Genomic DNA, 22964 nt, shown 5'->3' on the forward strand with positions numbered 1-22964 from the left:
AGGGGAGGGCGGGGGCACGACGCCGCGCTTCCGGCCTTGCTGTTCGCGGCTAGCTGTTGCGGCTGCGCGGATATGAAGGGGCATCAGGGGGCGCCCGAGCCTTAGGCATGGGCTCTGAGTGTCGCGCATGCGTGAGGTGTGGGCAAAAATGGAGATGGATCTCGGGGTTACTGAATCCCAGTGATAAATCACCACCTCCTTTGTTTTTCCTTAAAGATCACCCTTTCAGTGCAGCATTCCTTGGGGCACACTATCTTAAATTCAGTCCCACTTCACTCCCCTCTTTTTCCTTAGTTCTGATTCTTTTTAGTTTACTTCTGTTTTGTCTCCCTCTCTCCATGTGAACGTCGACAAGGATTGTGTTTTGTTCACTGCTATATCCCTATGCCGATAACAGTGATGGTACATGGTAAGCATCAATAATACTTGTTGAGTGAAAGGATGAACTCAGTCCACTGATTTTAAAAACGGAGAAAGGATCACAGTGAGAAGGGATTTGTGTATTACTCTTGTGTGATTATGTGCTGCAATTCTTTGTGTAATGGTTGAGAAAATGGACCCTGGGTTTGAATACAGCTCCAAGATTTATTGACTGTGTAACTCCGGGCAAGTTAATCTCTCTGTGCCTCAGTTCTTTGTCTGAAAATGGAGATAACAGTACTTACCTCAGTTTTCTGAGGATGAAACGAATTGCATGTAAAGTGCTTTGAAATTACACGCCCGGAACATACTAAAAGCTCAGGAATTCTTAACCTTTTACGCCTCCGGTTAAAAGCCAAGGTCATTGCTGCTTCTGGCCATTTCTTCTGCCAGTGCCTCAAACTAGATTACTTTGTCCCATGTTCCCACAACTGATTTCTTATTTACATCTCTGGGCAAATTGCACCTTTTAGGGGGAAACTTATTTGACGGGCATGCAAAGTAGCCCCACAGTCACTCTCCATTTCATTACTGTTTTCTTCACATTCCTTATCAGAGGTTTCCTTGTTTATGGTTAGACTTAAGGGCCCAGCATATCATCGTGATGACAGTAAGGTCGTGTTTGCCCTAGGCGGTCCCATCTTAGCCCCAGTGCCTGGCACCCACTAGTAAATTTGTCTGAAGAATCACGTCAGGCTCTCCTACAAGACAGTGAAATCCTTCAGGACTGGAACTGTCATATTCATCTTTTAAACTCCAGTGTCGGGAGGGGAAGGAAATGGAATCTGACCCTTCACCTCTTCCCCACAGGCACACACCAGACTCTCCAGAAGCTAAAGTAGGGAGGTATAGCTCAAGGAGTAATGAAGAGGGCGAATGAAAAGCTTGTCTTTTCTTTCTTCCCCTCTCACATGACAATAACATTTCTAAAATTTAGCAACACTGGGAGATCAGGGTGTTTTGTTTTTTTTTTAATAGAGGATTTTATTTTATTTTTTTAAATTTTTTTATTTTTTGGGGGTAGGCGGGCCTCTCACTGTTGTGGCCTCTCCCGTTGCGGAGCACAGGCTCCGGACGCGCAGGCTCAGCGGCCATGGCTCACGAGCCCAGCCGCTCCGTGGCATGTGGGATCCTCCTGGACCGGGGCACGAACCCGTGTCCCCTGCATCGGCAAGCGGACTCCCAACCACTGCGCCACCAGGGAAGCCCGATCAGGGTGTTTTTGCCCTTTGCATACTCGAGGGCCACAGAAAAAGTCCCCGAGCAGCCCAACACGTCCTCATGTTGTCCACTCATCATGTTCTCCTGAGTGCCCTGTGAGAATAGCTCACACCAGTGGACCATGGTGCAAATACCCAACTCCTGCCCCCAGCCTGGGCCGCTAGGCACAAGTTACCACTGATAGCTATGGTCCCTCACACTTTGCATCTTTAATGAAAATGGATCAAATTTGACACTGCAGGTGTACTTCTGCTATCTAGGCCAAGAATGATTAAAAATTTAACCCAAGTTACAGGTTTTCTACAAGGACTTAATCTGCAACTGCAGGAAGATCCAGCGCCAATGGAGACCTGCTGTGAGGATTAAATGAAAGAGATTATGCAAAATGCTTCTGCTTAGCACAATGCCTGGCAGAACTCAATAAAAGAGATTCTGCTTTCCTTTAGTGGGTGCTAGAGAAGTTTCTGTTAACTGACTAGCCATTCCCCAGGGCCTATCACAAATGAACTTAGAAATACTGAAAACAAACAATTCAATGTGTCAAGAAGTTAAAAAGAAAAAATTATCTTTTGCATTTTTGTGTGCATTTGTTATTCAAGTAAAATACACATTTTTAAGTGCTCAGAGACTACAAATTACACTTAAAAAAAAAAGTCACTGCCTACATTTGGACACTTGGGGAAATTTACTTATTCAAAACTTTGAGAAAAAAAAAAATTGCCCTGGCTGAATATTTTAAATTCTGACTGGAAAACAAGAGTGTAATGAAAAGTTAGTACTATTTTCCTGTTTCTTTTATTTATATACATACATATCTTAAAACAGTTAATTTTCATTTTTAAATTACACAAATAATACATTTTCAATGTAGGAAAACTGGGAGATACAGGTAAGCAATGGTCTTATCTATATCCTTCCAGATTTTTTTTTCTTTGGACACATATATGTATATTTTGTTACAATAATTCCTGTCCCTCCAAAAAAACTTCAAAAATAACAAAAATCAAACAGTAAAACTAAAAGTAGACTGGTCTTAACTATATCACAGGTGCTAATTTATATTATATACACAAATCTATCTACATTCATTTCAATTTTGACTTTTAAAATCTAAATTATGCTGTTCCAATACTACTAAAAGATGCCACTTTAAACAGCAGCAGTTTCAGAATAACTAAGAACTTGATTCAGGCATGTTCCTGATTGCTGATAAAGAGTCAAGTATTATTTTTTTTCATTAAAATAAGTAGCTTTCTAGTATTCCATCTTTCGAAGAGAAGAAGGTTCTGCCAGTTCAGCCACAAGCTCCTCACACATTCAGTTACTTTTTAACAAACTCTTCATTCATTCTGGTGTTCTTGAAAATATTCGTCAAACACGGAAGATGACTCATCTTCATGTTCCTGACACAAAGGAAACACAAGATAGAAAATACATCCACTTCCCCTCAGTTGACCTAGTATATGCTTACATGTTTTTCAGGTAATGCTCTATAAGGAGCTAACACCCAGCATCAGCTCCAGGTGTTGCTCACAGTGATCGTTAATAATAACAAAAGGAATGACTGACAGAATGTTTCCAGACATGTGGTAAATTAAAGGGCTTATGTCTCATTTAGAAGTAAACTCTTCCTCGAGTTTACACTCACTCCGATTCTCAGCTAATGTGCTGTGACAGGGCCCCACTGACATACGTGAGGGCAGCCCGAGCCCCGTTGCATTTCACCTCCTCTTTCCATGTATGCCCAAGCTCTGAGTACAGAGAGCTTAACTCCATGGGATTATGCAGGAGGCCAGTGAGTGCTGGTAAACGTTTTTACCAAAAGGCAATAAACACCCCAAACCAGAAAGTACCTTCGGTTCTTTAAATTCCAAGTCTTCTCCATACTGAATGGCAAAATCAATATGCTGTAATACGATGTTCATGCTTTCTTCATCTGACTGATCGTAAGGCAAAAATCGAACCATGCTGTAGTCGTCAATCTACAAGTTGGGGATTTCGGAAAGGGTCATTCTGAAGTACAAAATACTTAATTTTCACATTATATTTGAGTTTTATAACCATTTACACTTCTGGTTAAAACCATTTGTGTGTGTGTGTGTGTGTGTGTGTATGTGTGTGTGTTGTGGGGAGGAGGGACAGACAGAGACAGAACAACAGCAAATCAATACTGATTTTTCTGGCCTCTGACCAACTAGAATACTTGCTGATTTGTTACTGAACCAGACACTGTTTCATAGGCATTTACCTGAACTCAACCACCACTAGAAATTCCAAAAGGCAAAGATAGTCTGAGCTCCCAAAACCTCTTGGAATAATAGACACGTCAGTTAACTTACTAGCTACTGCCAATAACTGCTTCTAAATTAAACTGCTGACCAGCCAGCCCACAGACTCCCACCCTCCTCCTTTGGCAAGGCAATAGGGTTGGACCATGTTTTCCAAAATGGTGGCCACTGAATGGATGCCAATACACACCTGACCAGGTCATTAAAAATAAAATCCAACAATTTCGAAAGCTTACCAGTCCACATATAGCGTTAGTCAATTTTTTGAATTTTTTGCTTCTTAAGTCGCTTGTAGGGTCATCTAATAAAGAATACATGTCTGGATCTAGAAACCTTTAAAAGTGAGAAAAGACTGATAAATAAAAAGGAAGAATAAATCAGGAAACTAGATTTATAGACTGACAGAACCTCACATCGAAATAAAGCTTAGAAGGTTCATCTCTGCAGCTGACATATGATGATATGGAAGAAGCAAACTTACTTCTCAATTTCCTTTTTAGCTTTCTTACTCAGCAGATCCATTTTCGTCATGATGTTAACTTGAGGAATTTCTAGAGAGATCATAGCACTCAGGGCTGATAAGATGCCAGAAATAAACTGAAGGAGGAAACAGAAAAGGGAAGATGAATCAACTGGTGCCAACAAAGTTCCCTGGTCTCCACATAAAACAGAGGCTCCTGCTCCTCTCTGAACAAAACTGGCCTAAGTAAAAGAAAGGCTAAAGTAAAGTAAAAGAAGACAGTCCACTAATCAGATTCCTGACCCCTGGTTTCTAAGGGTGAGAATAAGGAGGGAAAATGTAGATTTAATCCATGGTGATCACAAATCTCAATTTAGATGATACCTTTAATCTTTTCCATCAAATATTCCTTAGGGGCTACTAATGGGAAATAATGTTTGTTTTAGATAGTTCATAAACTAGACAAAACATCATCAGAAAAATAGACTTATATGAAGATACACATCTGCCTAATTTTTCTTGGTAAGTAGTTCCCCCAAATCTATACAGTATCACAATTTATCATTTGAGTTAAAAATACATTATTATAATAATTTAATATTACGGGATATTAAATAATTCTGGAGTATAGTTTGTGAAACATCCATAAATCACGCAACAATTAAAGGAGACTGTCATCTGCTTGTACCCATGACTGAAAAATCGACAACAGATTTATCCTCGAACCTTGAACGACTCCACCATGAATTGAGAATCAACAAGAAAAACTCCACAGACTCGAAACTCCCACTGTTCTAGTTGCTGGACCAGCTGTTTCATCACGGGCAGGTGAGTGTACAATTCAATCTGACCTACATGAAGAACATTATGAGACTATTACAATCAGGATATATGTTAAATTACCAAATTACAGGAAAACAATTTTCTATAAGACAGCTGAGGAAACAAAAAAAGGAAGTCAACCTCTGGTGGTAATATATTCAATTTTTAAGGGGTCTTACAGGCTCTTGAAGCAATCACAATACCTCGAGAATCCCAAGGAAACTATGCAGCTTTATGTAGAAAGTGAGGTTCTTCACACTTCCGTTTTTGCTGATCAAAAGTGAATGCTACAAAGATGTGTTAGGTTTGGGAATCTTCATCAAGCTGTACACTTATGACCTCTGCACTATTCTGTGGGTGTGTGTATGTTCAGTTAAAAAAAAGGGGAGGGACTTCCCTGGTGGCACAGTGGTTAAGAATCTGCCTGCCAGTGGAGGGGACACGGGTTCGAGCCCTGGCCCAGGAAGATCCCACATGCCACGGAGCAACTATGCCCGTGAACCACAACTACTGAGCCTGCACTCTAGAGCTCATGTGTCACAACTACTGAAGCCCGCACGCCTAGAGCCTGTGCTCCGCAACAAGAGAAGCCACCACAATGAGAAGCCTGAGCACCACAGGGAAGAGTAGCCCCCGTTCGCCGCAACTAGAGAAAGCCTGCGTGCAGCAACGAGGACCCAATGCAGCCAAAAATAAATAAATTAATTAATTAATTAATTTTTTTTAAAAAGGGGAAAAAATGTGAGAGCCACACACGATCAAAACTAGGTTAGGCTTAAGTCTTAAATTCATAATTTGGCTTGAGAAGTCGTGCGATCATCTGTCCCCTACCAGTCTCACCTCAGGACACTTCTCTTTGTTTACTGTGCTCCAGCCACAAGGGCCTTTTTGGTGCCTCAAACGCAGCTCATTCCTTCCTGCCTCAAGGCCTTCAGCATGCTGTGCCCTCTGCCTGAAGCACAGTCTCCCTCACCTCACCCTATGGTCTGGCTTACATGCTACTTGATGAGAAGCCTCCCCAACCTCCCTGCCGTGTGACGGTCTGTGCTACTCCTGTGGAGTGCCTGTCAGAAATATATTAAATAATCATTTGGGTGATTATTTATTTGTTTGTTTATTTATTTATTTATGGCTGCATTGGGTCTTTGTTGCTGTGCGCGGGCTTTCTCTAGTTGCGGCGAGCGGGGGCTACTCTTTGTTGTGGTGTGTGGACTTCTCATTGCAGTGGCTTCTCTTGTTGCAGAGCACGGGCTATAGGCACACGGGCTCAGTAGTTGTGGCACGTGGACTCAGTATTTGTGGCTCGCAGGTTCTAGAGCACAGGCTCAGCAGTTGTGGCACATGGGCTTAGTTGCTCCGCGGCATGTGGGAGGGATCTTCCTGGACCAGGGATTGAACCCATGTCCCCTGCATTGGCAGGCGGATTCTTAACCACTGTGCCACCAGGGAAGTCCATTTGGGTGATTTTTGTTTATACTGCCTAGCACTCCCACTTGCCTGTGGGCTCCATGAGGGCAGAGACCATGGCTACCTTGCTTTCTAGGTACTTCCAGTGTACAAAATAAGCACTCAGTAAACTCAATTAATTAATATAAGCCAATGAGTAAGCGAGTTGTACCTTACTGCAGCAGGGTTTAGAGCTACGAATGCTCACTCCACTTTCTCCACTGAGGACAGAACGCGCACGACTTCAAGGAAAATGATACATTCAAATAGCTGACTTACCTGGACAGTCAAAAAGGATGTAGTCATCCTCTACATGGCCGAGACAGTCCTCTAGCCAATCGAAATTATTAGCAAAGTATTCCATGCAAAATACCAATCCTCCATTGGGACCGAACTGCAGAGTATTGTCCTCCATCACGTCATCCACCTCAATCAGTTCCCGGATGTCTGAAACCACAGAGAGGGCCCAGAATACAAGAGCATTATCCTCACTGGTGATAATTAACAATTATATAAAAACTCACATGCATGAAATTACTTCTGTACATGGTTATTCACTGTAGCAGTGTCCATGGTAACAAATTAAATACATTTTTGTACAGCCAGACAATGAAATCCTATCTAACCATAAAAAGGAGAAGCTCTTTAAGAACTGAGGTGATATAATCTTCCAGGTATACTGTTCACTGAAAAATGCAAGGTGCAGAACTCTGTGTTAGAATGCCATCATTTGTGTTTAAAAAAAAAAAAAAGACAAAAAGACAAAAATTTACTATATATACAAATATCCATATTTTATTTTACATGCATAGACTATGGAAAGATACCCCAGAAACTAGCAACACTGGCTGCCTCAAGGGAGGGTAGCCACCTGCCAGGACATGGAGCTGGGAGGAAGACGGTTTCCTGCATACTTACTCTTCTGTACCCTTTGCAATTTGAACAATGTGAATCTACACCACCTATTCTTAAGCAAGTAAAACAAAACCATACCAAGAAAACCAATTACCGTTTCTTAATATCATCGCCCTAGGGAAGCTACTTAACCTCCCTGTGCCTCACTTTCCTTATGTGTAAGAGGGGGACAAATCATATATCCTGGGGTAGAAGGATGAGGACTGTATGAGATAATGTAGCTAAATCACCTACAGCAGGAGCTTAAACATTCTGGTATACACATGGTTCTCTTCTATTACAAATTTTTGGAAATCAGTACTCTTGTGTTCAAACCTACAATCTCAGTTCACTCACAGCCACATTTATATGGATAATGTCTTCCTATGCACTTTCCCAGGGATAAACATCTGCTCAAAGTTAGGGCCTTCTAAAAGGATGACTCAAGGACACTAGTCAGTAAGGCACTTGGACCAGAAAGTGATGTGAACTTGGGGTGGGGGGACTTTTGTTGGCTGCCATGTGCATCCCGAAGCAGAGAAGGCTGGTCTGTAAGACAGACAGAAAGAGACAGAAAGCCAGCCTAGATTCCTGTTAGTTTTTATGTTTTGGGTTCTAGTCTCTCATAAAGGCTTGCTTGCTCTTGGGTTTTGTGAGAAGTCCCCAATTCCTTCTAAAAAATCCTCCTTTTACACAGGCTAGCTTGAGTGCTCTCTGTTGGAAGCAACCAAATGATCCCAAAGCAATGAAATGCTTTTTCTCAAGGAAGATAACTGTTTCATACCTCTTCCTCTCTTTTCAACCTGCCTCCCTCACCCTACCCACACCCACTTCTAGCCACCCTCAGCTGATGACCACACATGACATTCACAGAAACCAGAAGTCAACAAAAGAGAATTTCCCACATTCCCACCACCAATATTACATGGTGCCTTCCACCTTGGCTTCCTTCCGGCTACAATGGAAGAACCCCCCAACTCTTGGCAAAGGCAAAACCCTCCACCTGTTTGGGAGCCCCTCCCCTTTCTCACTCTCGCAGTCAACCTTGCAGTCATTGCCCCTCTCTGGTATCTTCAGTTTCTTTCTTTTTATTGAATCATTCTCTTCAGCATACAATTCTGTTCCAGTTACCATCTTCAACCTTCAAACCTCCCTTGACCCTCACATACCCCTCCAGTTATAGTCCCACTTCTTTGCTTCTTTCACAGCAAAACTTCCTCAGCAAGTCATCTCCGCTCAGCATCTACACGGCATCATCTCAGTTCACTCTTCAAACCACTCCAACCTGGCCTCCATCCCTACCATCCCACTGAAATCACCAAAGTCGCCAACACTTCCACATTCCCAAATCTCACAGACACTCCTCTGTCTTCTTGTACAACTTCCCAGCTGCATCTGACATAACCAGACACCAGCTCTTTTGTGAAACAGTCTCTTCTCCTGGCTTTTTAAAAATAATTTATTTACTTATTTATTTTTGGCTGTGTTGGGTCTTCGTTGCTGCGTGCAGGCTTTCTCTACTTGTGGTGACTGGGGGCTACTCTTCATTGCGGTGCGCAGGCTTCTCATTGCGGTGGCTTCTCTTGTTGCGGAGCACAGGCTCTAGAGTGCAGGCTCAGTAGTTGTGGCGCACAAGCTCAGTTGCTCCACAGCATGTGGGATCTTCCTGGACCAGGGTTCGAACCCGTGTCCCCTGCACTGGCAGGCGGATTCTTAACCACTGCGCCACCAGGGAAGTCCCCTCCTGGCTTCTTTGATGCTACATTTTCCTGACTTTTTTCCTACCTCACTGACCCCACCTCCTCTACCAGACCCCTGAAGATGAGACGCCTTCAAGGCTTGGTCTTGGCTCCTTTTCTCTAATCATACTCCCTCCCAATGTGATCTCATCCAGTTCTGTGTCTTGATGTTCTAACTATACGCTGTTGACCCTCAAATTTACACCTCCAGGCCAGACCTCGTCCTGAATCCCAGAATATTACATCCGAATGTCTTTTTTTTTAAATTAATTAATTAATTACGTTTGGCTGCGTTGAGTCTTCGTTGTTGCCCACAGGTTTTCTCTAGTTGTGGAGAGCAGGGACTACTCTTCATTGCGGTGCGTGGGCTTCTCATTGTGGAGGCTTCTCTTTGTTGCGGAGCATGGGCTCTAGGCTTGTGGGCTTCAGTAGTTGCAGCATGCAGGCTCAGTAGTTGTGGCTCACGGGCTCTAGAGCGCAGGCTCAGTAGTTGTGGCGCAGGGGTTTAGTTGTTCCACGGTATGTGGGATCTTCCCAGACCAGGGCTCAAACCCGTGTCCCTTGCATTGGCAGGCGGATTCCCAACCACTGCGCCACCAGGGAAGTCCCCGAATGCCTTCTTGGTATCACCTCTTAGATAGCTATCAGACATCTCAAACTTAGCAAGTGCAAAGAGAACTGCCTCAAACTTAAACCGATTTGTCTTCCTCCTCAGTAAACAATATCATGCACTCAATAGCTCAAGTCAGAAACCTAAGAGTGACCCTTGATCTCTCCCTTTCCTACACGCTTCTAGTTCAATCTCCCACAAAATGTTGCTAATTCTACTTGCAAAATATATACCATATCTGTCTGCTCCTTTGTATCTCCACCATGATCACCCTAGTCCAAGCCACCTAGACAACTGTAATAGCCTCACTGCTGGTCCCTGCTTCAACTCTTGACCCTCTAGAGTCCATTTTTCATCTGAGAGCCAGTTATTTTTAAAAACATAAATCAGGGACTTCCCTGGTGGCACAGTGGTTAAGACTTCACGCTCCCAATGCAGGGGGCCCGGGTTTGATCCCTGGTCTGGGAACTAGATCCCACATGCACGCTGCAAGTGAGAGTTCGCATGCCACAACTAAGGAGCCAGCAAGTCACAACTAAGGAGCCCTCAAGCTGCAACTAAGGAACCCATGTGCCACAACCAAGAAGCCAGCAAGCTGCAACTAAGGAGCTCACAAGCCGCAACTAAGGAGCCCGCCTGCCGCAACTAAGACTCGCCACAACCAAATAAATAAATATTAAAAAAACGAACAACCCCTCCACCAAAAAAAAAAAACAAACAAAAGAAAACCACAAATCAGATGTCAATCCTCTCCCCCTGCTGGAAACCCTCTAATGGCATTCCACTGTTGAAAGGTGCTATAAGTTGAGGATTTTTTTTTTTGGGGGGGGGGGTGGCTGTGCCGCACACAGCTTGCGGGATCTTAGTTCCCCGACCAGGGATCGAACCCATGCCCCCTGCAATGGAAGCACGGAGTCCTAAGCACTGGACTGCCAGCGAAGTCCCTTATAAATTGAGTATTTGTGTCCCTCTAAAACTCATATGTTGAAAACCTAATGCCCAGGATGATGATATTAGTGGGTGGGGCTTTGGGGAGGTGAATGGGATTAGTGCTTTTATAAAAGAGGTCCCATAGAGAGCTCCCTCTCCCCCTTCCATCATGTGAGGACACAGTGAGAAGTCAGCAGTCTACAACTGGGAAGAGGGCCTTCGCCAGAATCTGACCATGCTGGCAGCACCCTAATCTTGGACTTCCAGCCTCCAGAACTGTGAGAAATCCATTTCTGTTGTTTATAAGCCACCCAGTCTGGTATTTTGTTACAGCGGCCCAAACAGGCTAAACAGGGTGAAAAACAGGAAAAACCCCATACTTCTCATGTCCTACTAGCTCCTACCCGTCTCTTTCCTTCATTCCTTATGCCCCAGCTCATCAGCATCTTCGCTTTTTCTGGAACACACCAAGCCCTTTCCCATCTCTCCCTTATATAGTGACCTTGATATTCTTCCATCTTGGAAAGCCTTTCGCCAACTTGGTGAGCACATTACCATCTTCAGGTCTAGGCCCAAATAGCTCCTTGTCAGAGACGTCATCCCTAAAGCAACCTCCCCCACTTATTCCTTCTCATCAGCCTAAAGCAGTCCTTACCACAATCTGTAACATGTTTATCATTTTGCTTATCTCCCTTGCTAAAAGGTCCACAAAGGTACGGATAGTATCTGTCTTGTCCTCTGCTATAACCCTGGTGCCTGGCATAAAGTAGGTGTTCAACAGACAATTGAATGAATTAAATTAAAAGACAAAACAAAACATTTAGGTTGTTCACTTATAGTATGATCAGCAGTAAAACAGGTTTACCAAACATGATCAAACACGAAAGAAACAAAAGGGAAAGGTGGTGAGGGAAGAGTCTACTAACTTTTAATTCTTACATCAGAGACTAAGAAAGGATACTGTCACATACATCAACATGAGCTGATGTCACCAAATGACATTCAGCCTCATGTTGTCCACCATGAAACCAGGGGACCAGACTGTATTAATTTTCAGCTTCTGTGTTGAGCAGTCAGTGCTCACTGCCTCCCTACTCCCCTATTTTTCCTGAAGTAGGGGGAAGGCTCTGCTCAGGACTTACCAGCCATCACGGAGTAGTTGAAATGTTCTGCGGCAGGATCTAGGTTCACAACTTGGACAGACCGATTGAGGGCTTCACAGTGCTGGACGATGGTGGCACAATAGGTGCTCTGTGATGTCACAAGGCGTGAGGGGTTACAGCAACAAGCAGTGCAGTGCTTACCCCCTACACCTCCAGAAGGACTCTCCACACCCCTTGGGCAGTGTCTACTAAGGCGAAGACTATTCCTTCATTGACCAAGAAGTTGACTGAAAGGAGGGAGAAGGCACTGGGCTGGGAGTCAGGACACCTGACTGGGCTGCAGATCCAGACCTGGCTCGGACTCATGGGTAACTCTGGGGAGGGTGCTTTTTCCAATCTGTCCCTCAAATTTCTTGTCTCTAACTGGAATGGCCTCCATGATCACCAAGGCTCCTTACTGCTCTAACATGCAACAAGTGGAATTTAAAGGGAAGATTTCTGATTACACAGTGCAGCACCTGACACAAGGTGTCTCCACTAGGATTGGTACAGTTCAAACAAAGCTTTAGGTGGGGTGGTCAGGGACGATGTCTCTGAGAAGGGAATATCTGAGCTGAGAGACAGCAGTGTGCTTGCCAAGCCGGGGGAGTAACATTCCAAGATGAGAGAATATCAGGCCAGTAAATAGCCTGGGAGTGCACTATCAGTTTACAACTTTGGGTTTAGAAAACTTTTTATCATGCTTTTATCTTTCTCCTCAGTGACTTTACACACACTGTTCTCTCTGCCTAGGAGGTCCTCTCTATACATCACACTGTATTTTAAGTAACTAGTCACCTGTAAGTATTCCCAAATAGACTACTGGCTTCGGGTGAGCAAGGGCCATATCATAGTCACATGTGTATCTCCTGCACCCAGAATAGGCCAAGCATCAGAGCAACGTGTTTCTCAATTTAAAAACTGAAGCCACACAACACCTCCACAGGCTCCAGTGTTTCCCACACTCCTGTTATTTGATAAATATCGTCACAATTTCTACCATATTTGGGTGCTCCTAACAGGATTCCCTTAATAGTTGTTTACAAGAAAAAACTGTATCTCTAACCAGAAAACCAGTTATACTTGCCATAACGTGAAGGTAACCATAAAATTATATACAACGTTAACAAAATTCTTTCAGTTCTAGCTAAATATAATTGCCTGTCAAAACCTCTGAGTCTAAGCTCTGCTCTCCAAAAAGACTTGAAAATTAAAGAAGTGTTGACGGTACGCTAGCACCAAACTGATTATTTCACCTCAATGCAAACTGAAAGAAAACTGAAAAGGGAGCAACTTTCTCAATACACGACTCAATGTTCATTAATGTCAGGCCCATGTACCTCCTGAAGTCTCCTCAAATTCCAGAAGTCCACGTCTCAATCTCTGAGAAGCAGTGATTAACGAGACCCCACTTTAACCTCCTGGGTTAAAGACAGGGGACAAATTCTGGAGTTAGACAAAACTAGATTCAAATTCCAGCCATCATTTACTAGCTGTGTGACCCTGAGCAAAAACTTAAACTTTCTGTGTCTCATTTTCCTTACCGGCAAAATGGGAGTAACAGGACTTAACTCACAGGGTTGTTAAGGAAATAAGTTTTTTTTTTTTTCCTTAACAGGAAAGGATCTGGGGCTTAAGTACGCAATACCTGGGGCAGTATCTGGGGCTTAAGTACGCAATAAGTATTAGCAACTATCATCAATCTCCTTTCAAAACAACAACAAAAGGGACACTGAAGCCCAGGCTGCAGAAGCGAGCTGCCCAGGGTCTCAAGGTCCCCAATACACACAACCGCCAGCCCCTCCCTCAGGACCTGAACCTCCCGGCCTCCCACAAAAACTTCGACATTTCTCTCCTTCTCCCGCCAAAGCCTCACCTTCCCGCTGCCTGCGGGGCCCATGACCAGCTGCGCATACCGAGGCATGCTTGCTCCCCCTGTTCCTGACACCTCCCGCCGCCGAGACTCACAGCGCCACCACGACACTCCCTTCAGCCTTCGCGCGAGGCCCACTGAGTTCCCGGAACACGACTACAAACCAATCGCAGTCCAAATTCCTTTTGCGGCTTCAGTTCGGCCGCGCCTCTGACTACGGGGTGTCCCGAAGGCCAAATCCTATGTGAAACGCGTTTTGCGAAAAGCCCGGGGAGGGTGTGCGCGTGCGCAGAAGTAGTTGGCTGAAAAAGACGGTTGGGATTCTGGCGAGGTCTGGTTGCCTTGGTGATAACGGACAACCGTAACACTCTGCATCCCTCAGCCGCGTGCTTTGGTCCTTTATTTGCGTACTGATGTTTGACCTATATGGTGACCCTCGAGATTTACAAATTTGCAGAGGATCTGGATACTGAGGTGGAAAGCACCTTCCGTTTTAGAGGGAAGGTATACTTCCTTTCCGTGACGCATCCCTTCCACAAAAAGATGCAAACGTACAAACGCTCAATCAACTAAAGGACTCCCGCCCCTCCCCCAACTTAACTCCAGGATCGTGGATCTGCCCTCCCCGCTCTCCCGAAGCTGTTCGGGCAGTGTCCGGACTTCATCGGAGGGGGCTAGAATCCGTCGTCTGCCTCTTCACCCCCAGTATCGCCCTGCCTGAGGCACGCGTGCTGACAGGGGAGGGGAAAGGGGAAAGCTTCTCGCGCACATAGCTCGCGGTCAGGGCACCCGGGAGGAGATGCCCGGCCAGGGTCCAGTGTCCGAGTGGACGGAGTGCAGTTCTTCCACAGAGCCGCCCACAGTGGCCAGGGCCGAGGGTGGCGGCGGCGGGTGAGGCTGCGGGGCCCTGAGGGGTTTGGGAAGATGGCGATCAGCCCCGGGTCGTGATCCCCGGGTAGAGGAGGGGGTAGGAGCAGGCTGCTCCAGTAGACTGGTCCCCAATGTACTGAAGTGAGAGGAAGAGAGAAGCTTTGTTGTGGCTGCGATGGGAAATATGGAAGCCGACTCAGTTTAGGGGAAGGGCTTCTGAGGGAAGCTTAGGAGGAGGGTTGGTGCAATGACTGACTAAACGCGGTGACTGCGACAGTCGCCTGGGTGCCTCTTCTGCCCGAGGGGGCGCTACGAAACCTGCTGGACATTTTGCGGTCTGGTCAACGTACTTCTACAAAAAAGGGGTTGGCGGGGTGGGGTTGGGGGGTTGGGGGGCACCAAGGGAACAGAGGTTCAAAGAAGCGCTTCCAAGTCAAATCATTTCCCTGTGTGTGACATTAGCCACCTTTATGTCAAATTGGGATTCATAATCTGTAATGAGACAGATGACTCTGAATCTTAGAGACACCTTGATTTTAACATTTTCTTCACCCAGTAGTTCCTATTTCATTTTGAGCAGGCTTTTACTATTATTTCCTGGATGCTGAAGACAATTAGTTGCTGAAGTTACTGCTGGGGGCAGTATCTCCTCATCCCTTGCATGAGTTATTCCCTAAAAGTGAGAATTGCCCGGTGTTAATCTCAAGCACACTGTCATGGCTCCTGCTGCACCCATGGCCATCCTTTAAAAAAAAAATAAATGTATTTGTGGATTGAGGACTTCTAAGGATAGGATGGGTTTGTGTGTTTCTTTGCTGTTCGTCACAGCGCTTGGCAAAGTTCTGGATCCCAGTATCTCAGGGGATCAATGAATTCCTGGTCATTGAATAAATTGCAGGAAGAGGAAAAAGGGAGTGTTTGTCAATTTGAGAAAAGAAAAAATGAACTTGTACAAAATTAGAAACATTCCAGACCAACTTATCAGTTCCAGTTCACCTTAAATTACATACAATAAATTACTTTATTAAAAATAAGGAAGAAAATATCATGGATAGCACAGAAGCCCAGACAACTTTATTGAGCTCAGTGTAGGAATTAGATTAGGTGGCTATAAAAGTAAAGCCAAATCTGGCTTAAAGTAAATCCTTTACAGAATGGTAAAAATCTCAGATAACCCACTCTGAAGAAGCCTGGAGTCATTAGGATATAACCAGAATTACAGGAGAAGATTTGCAAGACATTATTATCTGATGGAAACATGAAAAGTAAAAAGCATCTGCAATACTGTCCTTTTTTCATTTAAAATGCTTTCTTTAATGCTTATAAAGCCGTCAGTTATTACATATTATTTACATCTCTTTTTTTTTAAACAGATCAGCTGGATATCCTTATTACCAGAATTCCAAAGGTATTGGTGAGTAGAGCGTATAAAGAAGATAATATGTATCAATAATATGGCTCAGAGAAGCCAGTTTTGCTATAACTACTCACACAATGGAATTTTAAAAAGTCTTCATTAGCATCCTTGGTAAACTCTTTAAGATTTTCAAACAACAATCCACCAGGTTCTTTGTCTCCTGTTAAGATATCTCACATCAAACGAGTACTTCAAAATTGCAGTGAATCTGAAAAGAACTGTGTTTATAACTGATGTTGGTTGAAAAGGACAGAACACAACCTGGGGTTTATACACAGGTTGAAGGAAAAAATTCTAAATTGTTCAACTTCAAAGAACATAAAATATTTCTCAGTGCTGCTATTTTCCTCTCACTTGAAGTAAAGGATAGAGCTGCTGGAGGTAAGAGGTTAAGACAGGCCCCCAAGACCTCTCACTAGTTTTTTGAGGGGAGCAATTTCAATTCAATGATATATAAACCTGAATTCACTTTGCTTTTCCTTGGAAAATTTATAGTCCTTACAGTTACCTAGGAAAAACACACACATATCTGCATGTATATATATATATATATATATATATATATCACTATTTATTTTATATACATGTGGTTGTTTTAGAATGGAATTGCTGAATCATATGGCAATTGCTTGCTTTTTTTGAGGAACCGCCATACTATTTCCACAGCAGCTGCATCATTTTATTCAATATATTCCCACCAGCAGTGCGCAGGCGTCCAATTTTTCCACATCCCAGCTAACACTTGTTTTCTGTTTTTTTGATGATAGTCATCCTTATGGGTATGAACTGATACCTCATTGTGATTTTGATTTGCATTTCCCTAATCATTAGTGGTAGTGAGCATCTTTTCATGTGTTTATTAGCCATTTGTAGATCATCTTTGAAGACATCCAAAGTCTATTCAAGCCCTTTGCCGATTTTCAGTTGGGTTGTTTGTTGCGTTTAACTATTATTATTTTATTTTATTTTTTTAGAAGATGAAACCACCTTGATGGCAGTGTCTCTTTTTTAAAAAATTATTAATTTATTTATGGCTGTGTTGGGTCTTTGTCGCTGCACGTGGGCTTTCTCTAGTTGCAGCGGGCAGGGGCTACTCTTTCCTGCCATGCATGGGTTTCTCTGCAATGGCTTCTCTTGTTGTGGAGCATGTGGAATCTTCCCAGACCAGGGATTGAACCGGGGTCCCCTGCATTGGCAGGCAGATTCTTAACCACTGCGCCACCAGGGAAGTCCTTAAAGCTCTTCATTTTAACACTGCCTCATTAAAGGGATAAAATGTGTGTTATTCTATCTTGAGTCTAATGCAGAATAGAATTTCGAAACCATATACTGAAGGCAAATGAATAAAATATTTTTGAAAATCTTTAAAGCACAAATCCTGCATGTATATTCCTGTTTAGTATGGTCTGACATACAATAAACTAAAGAAATAAGTTACTGTCAACATTTTGCATCTCAGCTAAGTTCAAAATAATTTTGTCCATATGTAATGATTATATATCATTATATATAGTAAATATTTATAAATATCTTAGATTTTTGTGTGCTCTAAAAGCAAATGGCATATCATAATGTCTCTTCAGATTTAACAATCTGACTCATACTGGTATTCCAGGATAATCAATGACACATGTAAATAGATGGATCTTAATAATTAATTTGTTAAACTGATCTTTGCTCATGAAATTCACATAATAATGTCCTTGTCTACAGATAGATTCAAAGATGGACACAAAATGAACTCACACATAACCAAGCTGCAAGAGTTACGGAAAACGCCTCAAGTTCAAACAATTCACATCCCTAAGTCAATGACAGAGACATCCTTTCTAAAGGTATGCTAACCAAATACCAATACTTTATTTAAATACCAATAGTCTTTGTATTCAGAGATGAACTTTTTATTGAAGATAAGCTAGTTAGAGGGTAAGGCACTGTGGAAGACAAGTACACCCAGCACATTGTCTAGGAGTCCATAAGTATCTCATAAGTAAACTCATGAGTGAATGCAAGGATTTTATCATTATAGATTCCCTATCATAAGAGTTCTTTCAGGGTTTTATGATACTTTGGATCTAATATACCTTTACTCAGGAAGCTCAGTGCCAAGCACAATGATGCTTGAGGAAAGTTCCACTCTAGAGACAGAAACCCAACCTCATAAAGATTTTGCTCAAGGACTACAAAATTAAAAGCAAGTAAGTAAAGAAAATGGCAATAAACACTTCATAACTGTTGACCTGTATTACCCATTAAAGATCATAGCTGGCAGAAGTACCCTCTCTAGAGCAATGTAAATTCGGGTTACTAAAGATCTGTGCAAACTGATAAGTTATTTCTGACCAACATTTAAAATTTTCTCTGTATTTATTATCTATTCAGTTCAGTAAATCTTGTGTTTGTATGTATATACACATGCATATATAATGGAGTCCTGCATTTTAGGTGAGCGTTAATTTCTAAAATCAGCAAGTACAGTGAAAATCTTAGTCAAAATTACTTATATGACTGGGACTTCCCTGGTGGTCCAGTGATTAAGATGCCACACTTCCACTGCAGGGGGCACGGGTTTGATCCCAGGTCAGGAACTAAGATCCCACATGCCGCTAGGCACGGCCAAAAAAAAATTACTTATATGAGAGACCAACAGACTACCCTCAGTCTGTCAAACACGGAGAGTTATTCTTCTGGTGCTAGAAAAGACTGTTTCTAAGACTAGAGTAATTGTGTTGCTTTTAGGTACCACTTTTGAGGTACCACCTCAAACATCATATTCAGAAGGCAAGATGCCTACACTCACTGAGAGGCACATGGGAACTAAGATTCATTGACAGACAGCAGATTCACACTTTCCTTATTCTTCTAGGGCAGTGTTTCTCAAACCCAATGGGCATCTGAATCACTTGAGTGGAAATGGCAAACAGAGTCACTTGTACTATTTAAATGGCCATATCTTTCTCTCTTAGTTTTTTGGCCAAATGAACATTCTGTCCTTTCAGATATGGAATATTGCCAACCTCTGTTCTACAATGCAGCCTATAAATCTTGTTTTGTCTTCTAGCATCCAGACCTCACCTTAGGCCAGAAGCGTTACCTGTGCAGCATTGCTAAGATCTATAATGCAAACTATCTGAGGATGTTAATGAAGAGGCAGTACACGCATGTGACCCAGCACAGCTCACAAAAACCAGGCAGGTGCACCTCCAGGTAGCTTCTCACTAGTTCTCACACGAAACAAGAGGGTGTTCTAACAGAGGTGATTTGTGTGACAGGTGTCCTCACTCATCACAGGAACCACCGCAGTTCTCGTTACTCACATAAGCAGCATCACCCCTGCACTACATGGCGACACCAGCTGGAGAGAGAGGACTCGGGGCCTTCTAACATTGCAGCTGCATCTGCACCTGAGATGATCATACAGCATTCCCTTTGGCGACCAGTGAGAAACAAAGAAGGGTTTGTTTCCTACTCTTTAAGAGAAAAATGTACCCCTCAATTTTATTTGAGCTAAATGACATTAAATCTTGTGTTCCCCAATATGTTCACTTTGTTAAATTCAGAATAGGTTGGACAAAAAGCACAAAAGAATGCTATCTTATAGTCTCTTTACTGAGCTGACTGGGATATGCTACTGTTTTTAGAACTTTGTGGAATTGTAAAAATTTCGATCAGCTAAAGATATGGAAGACTGCCCTTTTAAATGATTCCCACTCAAATTTAAAATACAAACACTTCTAAAAGGAGAAGCATATGGTGGCTTATGCACAGGGGAATACTATAAACAAAAAAGGAAAAAGGAAAAAAAGAGATTAAGATGCCCAATTATTCAACCTGCGCTACAATCATTAGCTTTGCATCTCAGGGTTAGTATGTCACAGGAGAATTCAGGGTCTGAAAGGGTCTCTTTGGTGATGTCGGCAGCTTAATAAAAAGAATTCATATGGTCTTCCGCATGCATTTGGTAGCTGTTCACTGTGCTGGTTCCAATTAAGTTGCTTCTCTTTCTTACAGTTTAAAAACTGGATATGCATCTAAAACAAGATGTAAGTCACTGAAGATTTTTGGAAAACCAGGCAGACTGTTCATGCAGTCAGGTAAATGTGGAATTCTTAACATATGCATTTTTAAAGATGTCATGCTAAAAAATATTAAACCCAATATAGTTCCATTTCTATTAGAGAAGACATTAAAAAAATTTAGAATGTGACTTGCTTATATTGCTCCAAACAAAACTAAACATGAAATCGATTTCTGCTTTCATTTAAAAAAACACACTGCTCAGGGACTCCTGCATGCAGGATCTTATTTCCCTGATCAGGGATCGAACTCATTCCCCCTGCAGTGGAAGCGGGGAGTCTTAGCCACCGGACCACCAGGGAAGTCCCCAGACAGCAATATTTTGTATAGAATCAAATAGTTCACAAAGGGCTATATCACCTATACCATTTTGTTTCATATTCAAACCAGTGGAAACAAACCAATTATTATTATCAAAATTTTACAGAGCAACTCAGACAAATCCACATTTGGGAAGGATCAGCATAAAGGATCCTTCTACCACAAGTACAGAATATCACAAAATGAGAAAGGCAAGAGAAAGACTGAATGCTCAGAAATATTCCTCAGAATTGATAAAGTGTAAAGGATTAAGCGGAAGTTAAATAATTTCCTAGTTCCCGCCACAGTGAGTAGGGAAGTTGGTAGAAAACAGGGAACTCAGGCCTTGTGAGCCCACGTCCCCCTGCGGTGTGGCAGCACCACTCGGCCCTGCTCTACATACCACATGCCACGCGCCTACCAAGAAAGGAGGGAAATGGCGGGGGAAAAGGGAAGTCCGGTTCCAAAAAGAACAGCTGGAGGAAACCACAGAGAGAGGAGAAGTGCCCATGGTCCCCCAAGAGAAAAGAAAGGAAAACAGAGAATACTGAAGCTGCAACTTCCCCCAGTCAAAAGATTTTGAAAAGCAATGGGAAAATAGGACTTAGTAACAGAGAATTGGCTATACAATAACTTGGTTAGAGTACAGTGCTGGGCATCCTATTTTTAAAAATAAGAGATTTAGGGGGAGAGGGAGATAATTAAATTTTGAAAATTGCAATCTGTTTTTGCCAAAGGCCTATTAAAAAAGTAGGTCATTTTGAAGGTTGTTCTTGTACACAAATCTCAATTTTCAGGATGAAATACTTTATTTCCAAAACAGACATTATAAACTCTTATTTTTTCCTTCAGTTTCTACAAATGATTCTGAATCGTACATGAATGAAGAAAAAAAGGAAGACGATTTGCTAAATAAGTGTATGCAATCAATGTCAATTGAAGAACAGGGAGAACATCTGATGCTAACTTGACAGTCTTGAGTATTGGTGATGTGCCAAAGGTGGGGGGAAGGGATTGTGAATTGTGTCCTCTCTCTACATTCAGTATTGTTATTCGCCACTAAGTCAGTAAGTAATTTTAGTTTGTTCAGAAACTTTTACTACCATGTAAATGGTTTGATGTATACTTCCATGTACCAATGATATTTTGTGTAATAAAATTTGTGTGAAATATATGCGTGTAGTCCTAGCTAGGTACAATTAAAATTTTTCTTGTCACCTAAAACTGAATTATTCTTCTTTAAATCTGACAAATACATTGTATAATTCTTTTTCTGTTTACAATAAGTCCTAAAATAGCAACATTAGAATATCCTGGAAATATTTTCCAGATCAGGCTGAGGAAAACTCTTAATATCCTGATATAGAATAGCATGATAGAGGTAACATCCTGGCTTGCTCAATAAATATTATCTGCTTGAACACAAGTTAAAAATGGAAATATCAATTTGCCCTATTTTATGAAAATTGCCACTTGGACTCTCAAACTAGATTTAAGTTGGGAATAGTTGTATTAATGAAAGGATTGTTCACATTACATTTTTGCTCTAGTGTGCTTGCCTTCTAAATGTTTTAGAACATTAGTGTTTTAAAATTTTATTTTTTTAAATTTTAACTTTCTTTTGAGGTATAGTTGATATACAATATTATGTAAGTTGCAGGTGTACAACATAGTGATTCACAATTTTTAAAGGTTATACTCCATTTATAGTTATTGTAAGATATTGGCTATATTCTTTGTGATGTATAATATATCCTCGTAGCTTATTTATTTATACATATAGTTTGTATCTCTTGATCCTCTACCCTATCTTGCCTCTCCCCACTTCCCTCTCCCCACTGGTAACCACTAGTTTGTTCTCTACATCTGTTTCCTTTTTGTTATATTCACTAGTTTATTTCTTAGATTCCACATATAAGTGATATACAGTAATTTGTCTTGCTCTATCTGACTTACTTCACTTAGCATAATGCCCTCCAAGTCCATCCATATTGTTGCAAATGGCAAAAGTTCACTCTTTTTTATGGCTGAGTAATATTACACTGTGTATGTACGTATGTATGTATGTGTGTATATACACACACACACATACACACCACATCTTCTTTATCCACTCTTCTGTTGATGGACCCTTAGGTTGTTTTCATATCTTGGCAATTGTAAATAATGTTGCTATGAACACTGGAGTGCACGTATCTTTTCAAATTAAATAGTAGTGTTTAAAAAAATTTTTTTTGTTGTTAAAACGTAAAGAATAGTGCACTTAAAAGCAACGGTCTGAAGAATCACTGATGATTTACTATGTCAATATGGTATTCTATTTAGTTAATAAAATCTGAGTCCAACATTATGACCTAGAACGTTTTAAGAAAGAGCTCTGAAAGGTCATCTCATCTACCTTATCACTGTAACACTTGCCTGCAGTTTCATTTGGCCTCTTATTTTCATAGTTTTT

General features: G+C 42.0%; 2 protein-coding genes across 3 annotated transcripts; one reads left to right on the forward strand and one right to left on the reverse strand.

Moving 5' to 3' along the window:
* Positions 1-2417: 2417 nt before the first annotated feature.
* On the reverse strand, positions 2418-13973 carry GPN3 (GPN-loop GTPase 3). The gene is made up of 8 exons (XM_081252284.1): positions 13849-13973; positions 11973-12081; positions 6937-7104; positions 5116-5240; positions 4411-4526; positions 4166-4262; positions 3495-3623; positions 2418-3044 (listed from the first exon to the last, which is right to left on the reverse strand). Exons 1-8 carry the CDS (start codon positions 13894-13896, stop codon positions 2982-2984), a joined length of 855 nt encoding a protein of 284 aa, XP_081108410.1. The 5' UTR covers positions 13897-13973; the 3' UTR covers positions 2418-2981.
* A 295-nt stretch (positions 13974-14268) lies between these two features.
* FAM216A (family with sequence similarity 216 member A) lies at positions 14269-22857 on the forward strand. 2 transcript variants are annotated; one of them, XM_081252286.1, is made up of 7 exons: positions 14269-14736; positions 16089-16129; positions 17846-17967; positions 19194-19339; positions 19424-19588; positions 20144-20226; positions 21362-22857. In XM_081252286.1, the coding sequence occupies exons 1-7, from the start codon at positions 14645-14647 to the stop codon at positions 21478-21480; spliced, it is 768 nt and encodes a 255-aa protein (XP_081108412.1). In that variant the 5' UTR covers positions 14269-14644; the 3' UTR covers positions 21481-22857. The 2 variants fall into 2 exon arrangements, with proteins under 2 accessions (XP_081108412.1, XP_081108411.1); XM_081252285.1 differs by having other exon boundaries at positions 14411-14736; positions 19194-19323; positions 19405-19588.
* The last annotated feature ends 107 nt before the right edge of the window (positions 22858-22964 follow it).

Source organism: Mesoplodon bidens, assembly GCF_964165515.1.
Source record: "Mesoplodon bidens genome assembly, chromosome: 13".
In the NCBI taxonomy this organism is placed as follows: Eukaryota; Metazoa; Chordata; class Mammalia; order Artiodactyla; family Ziphiidae; genus Mesoplodon; species Mesoplodon bidens.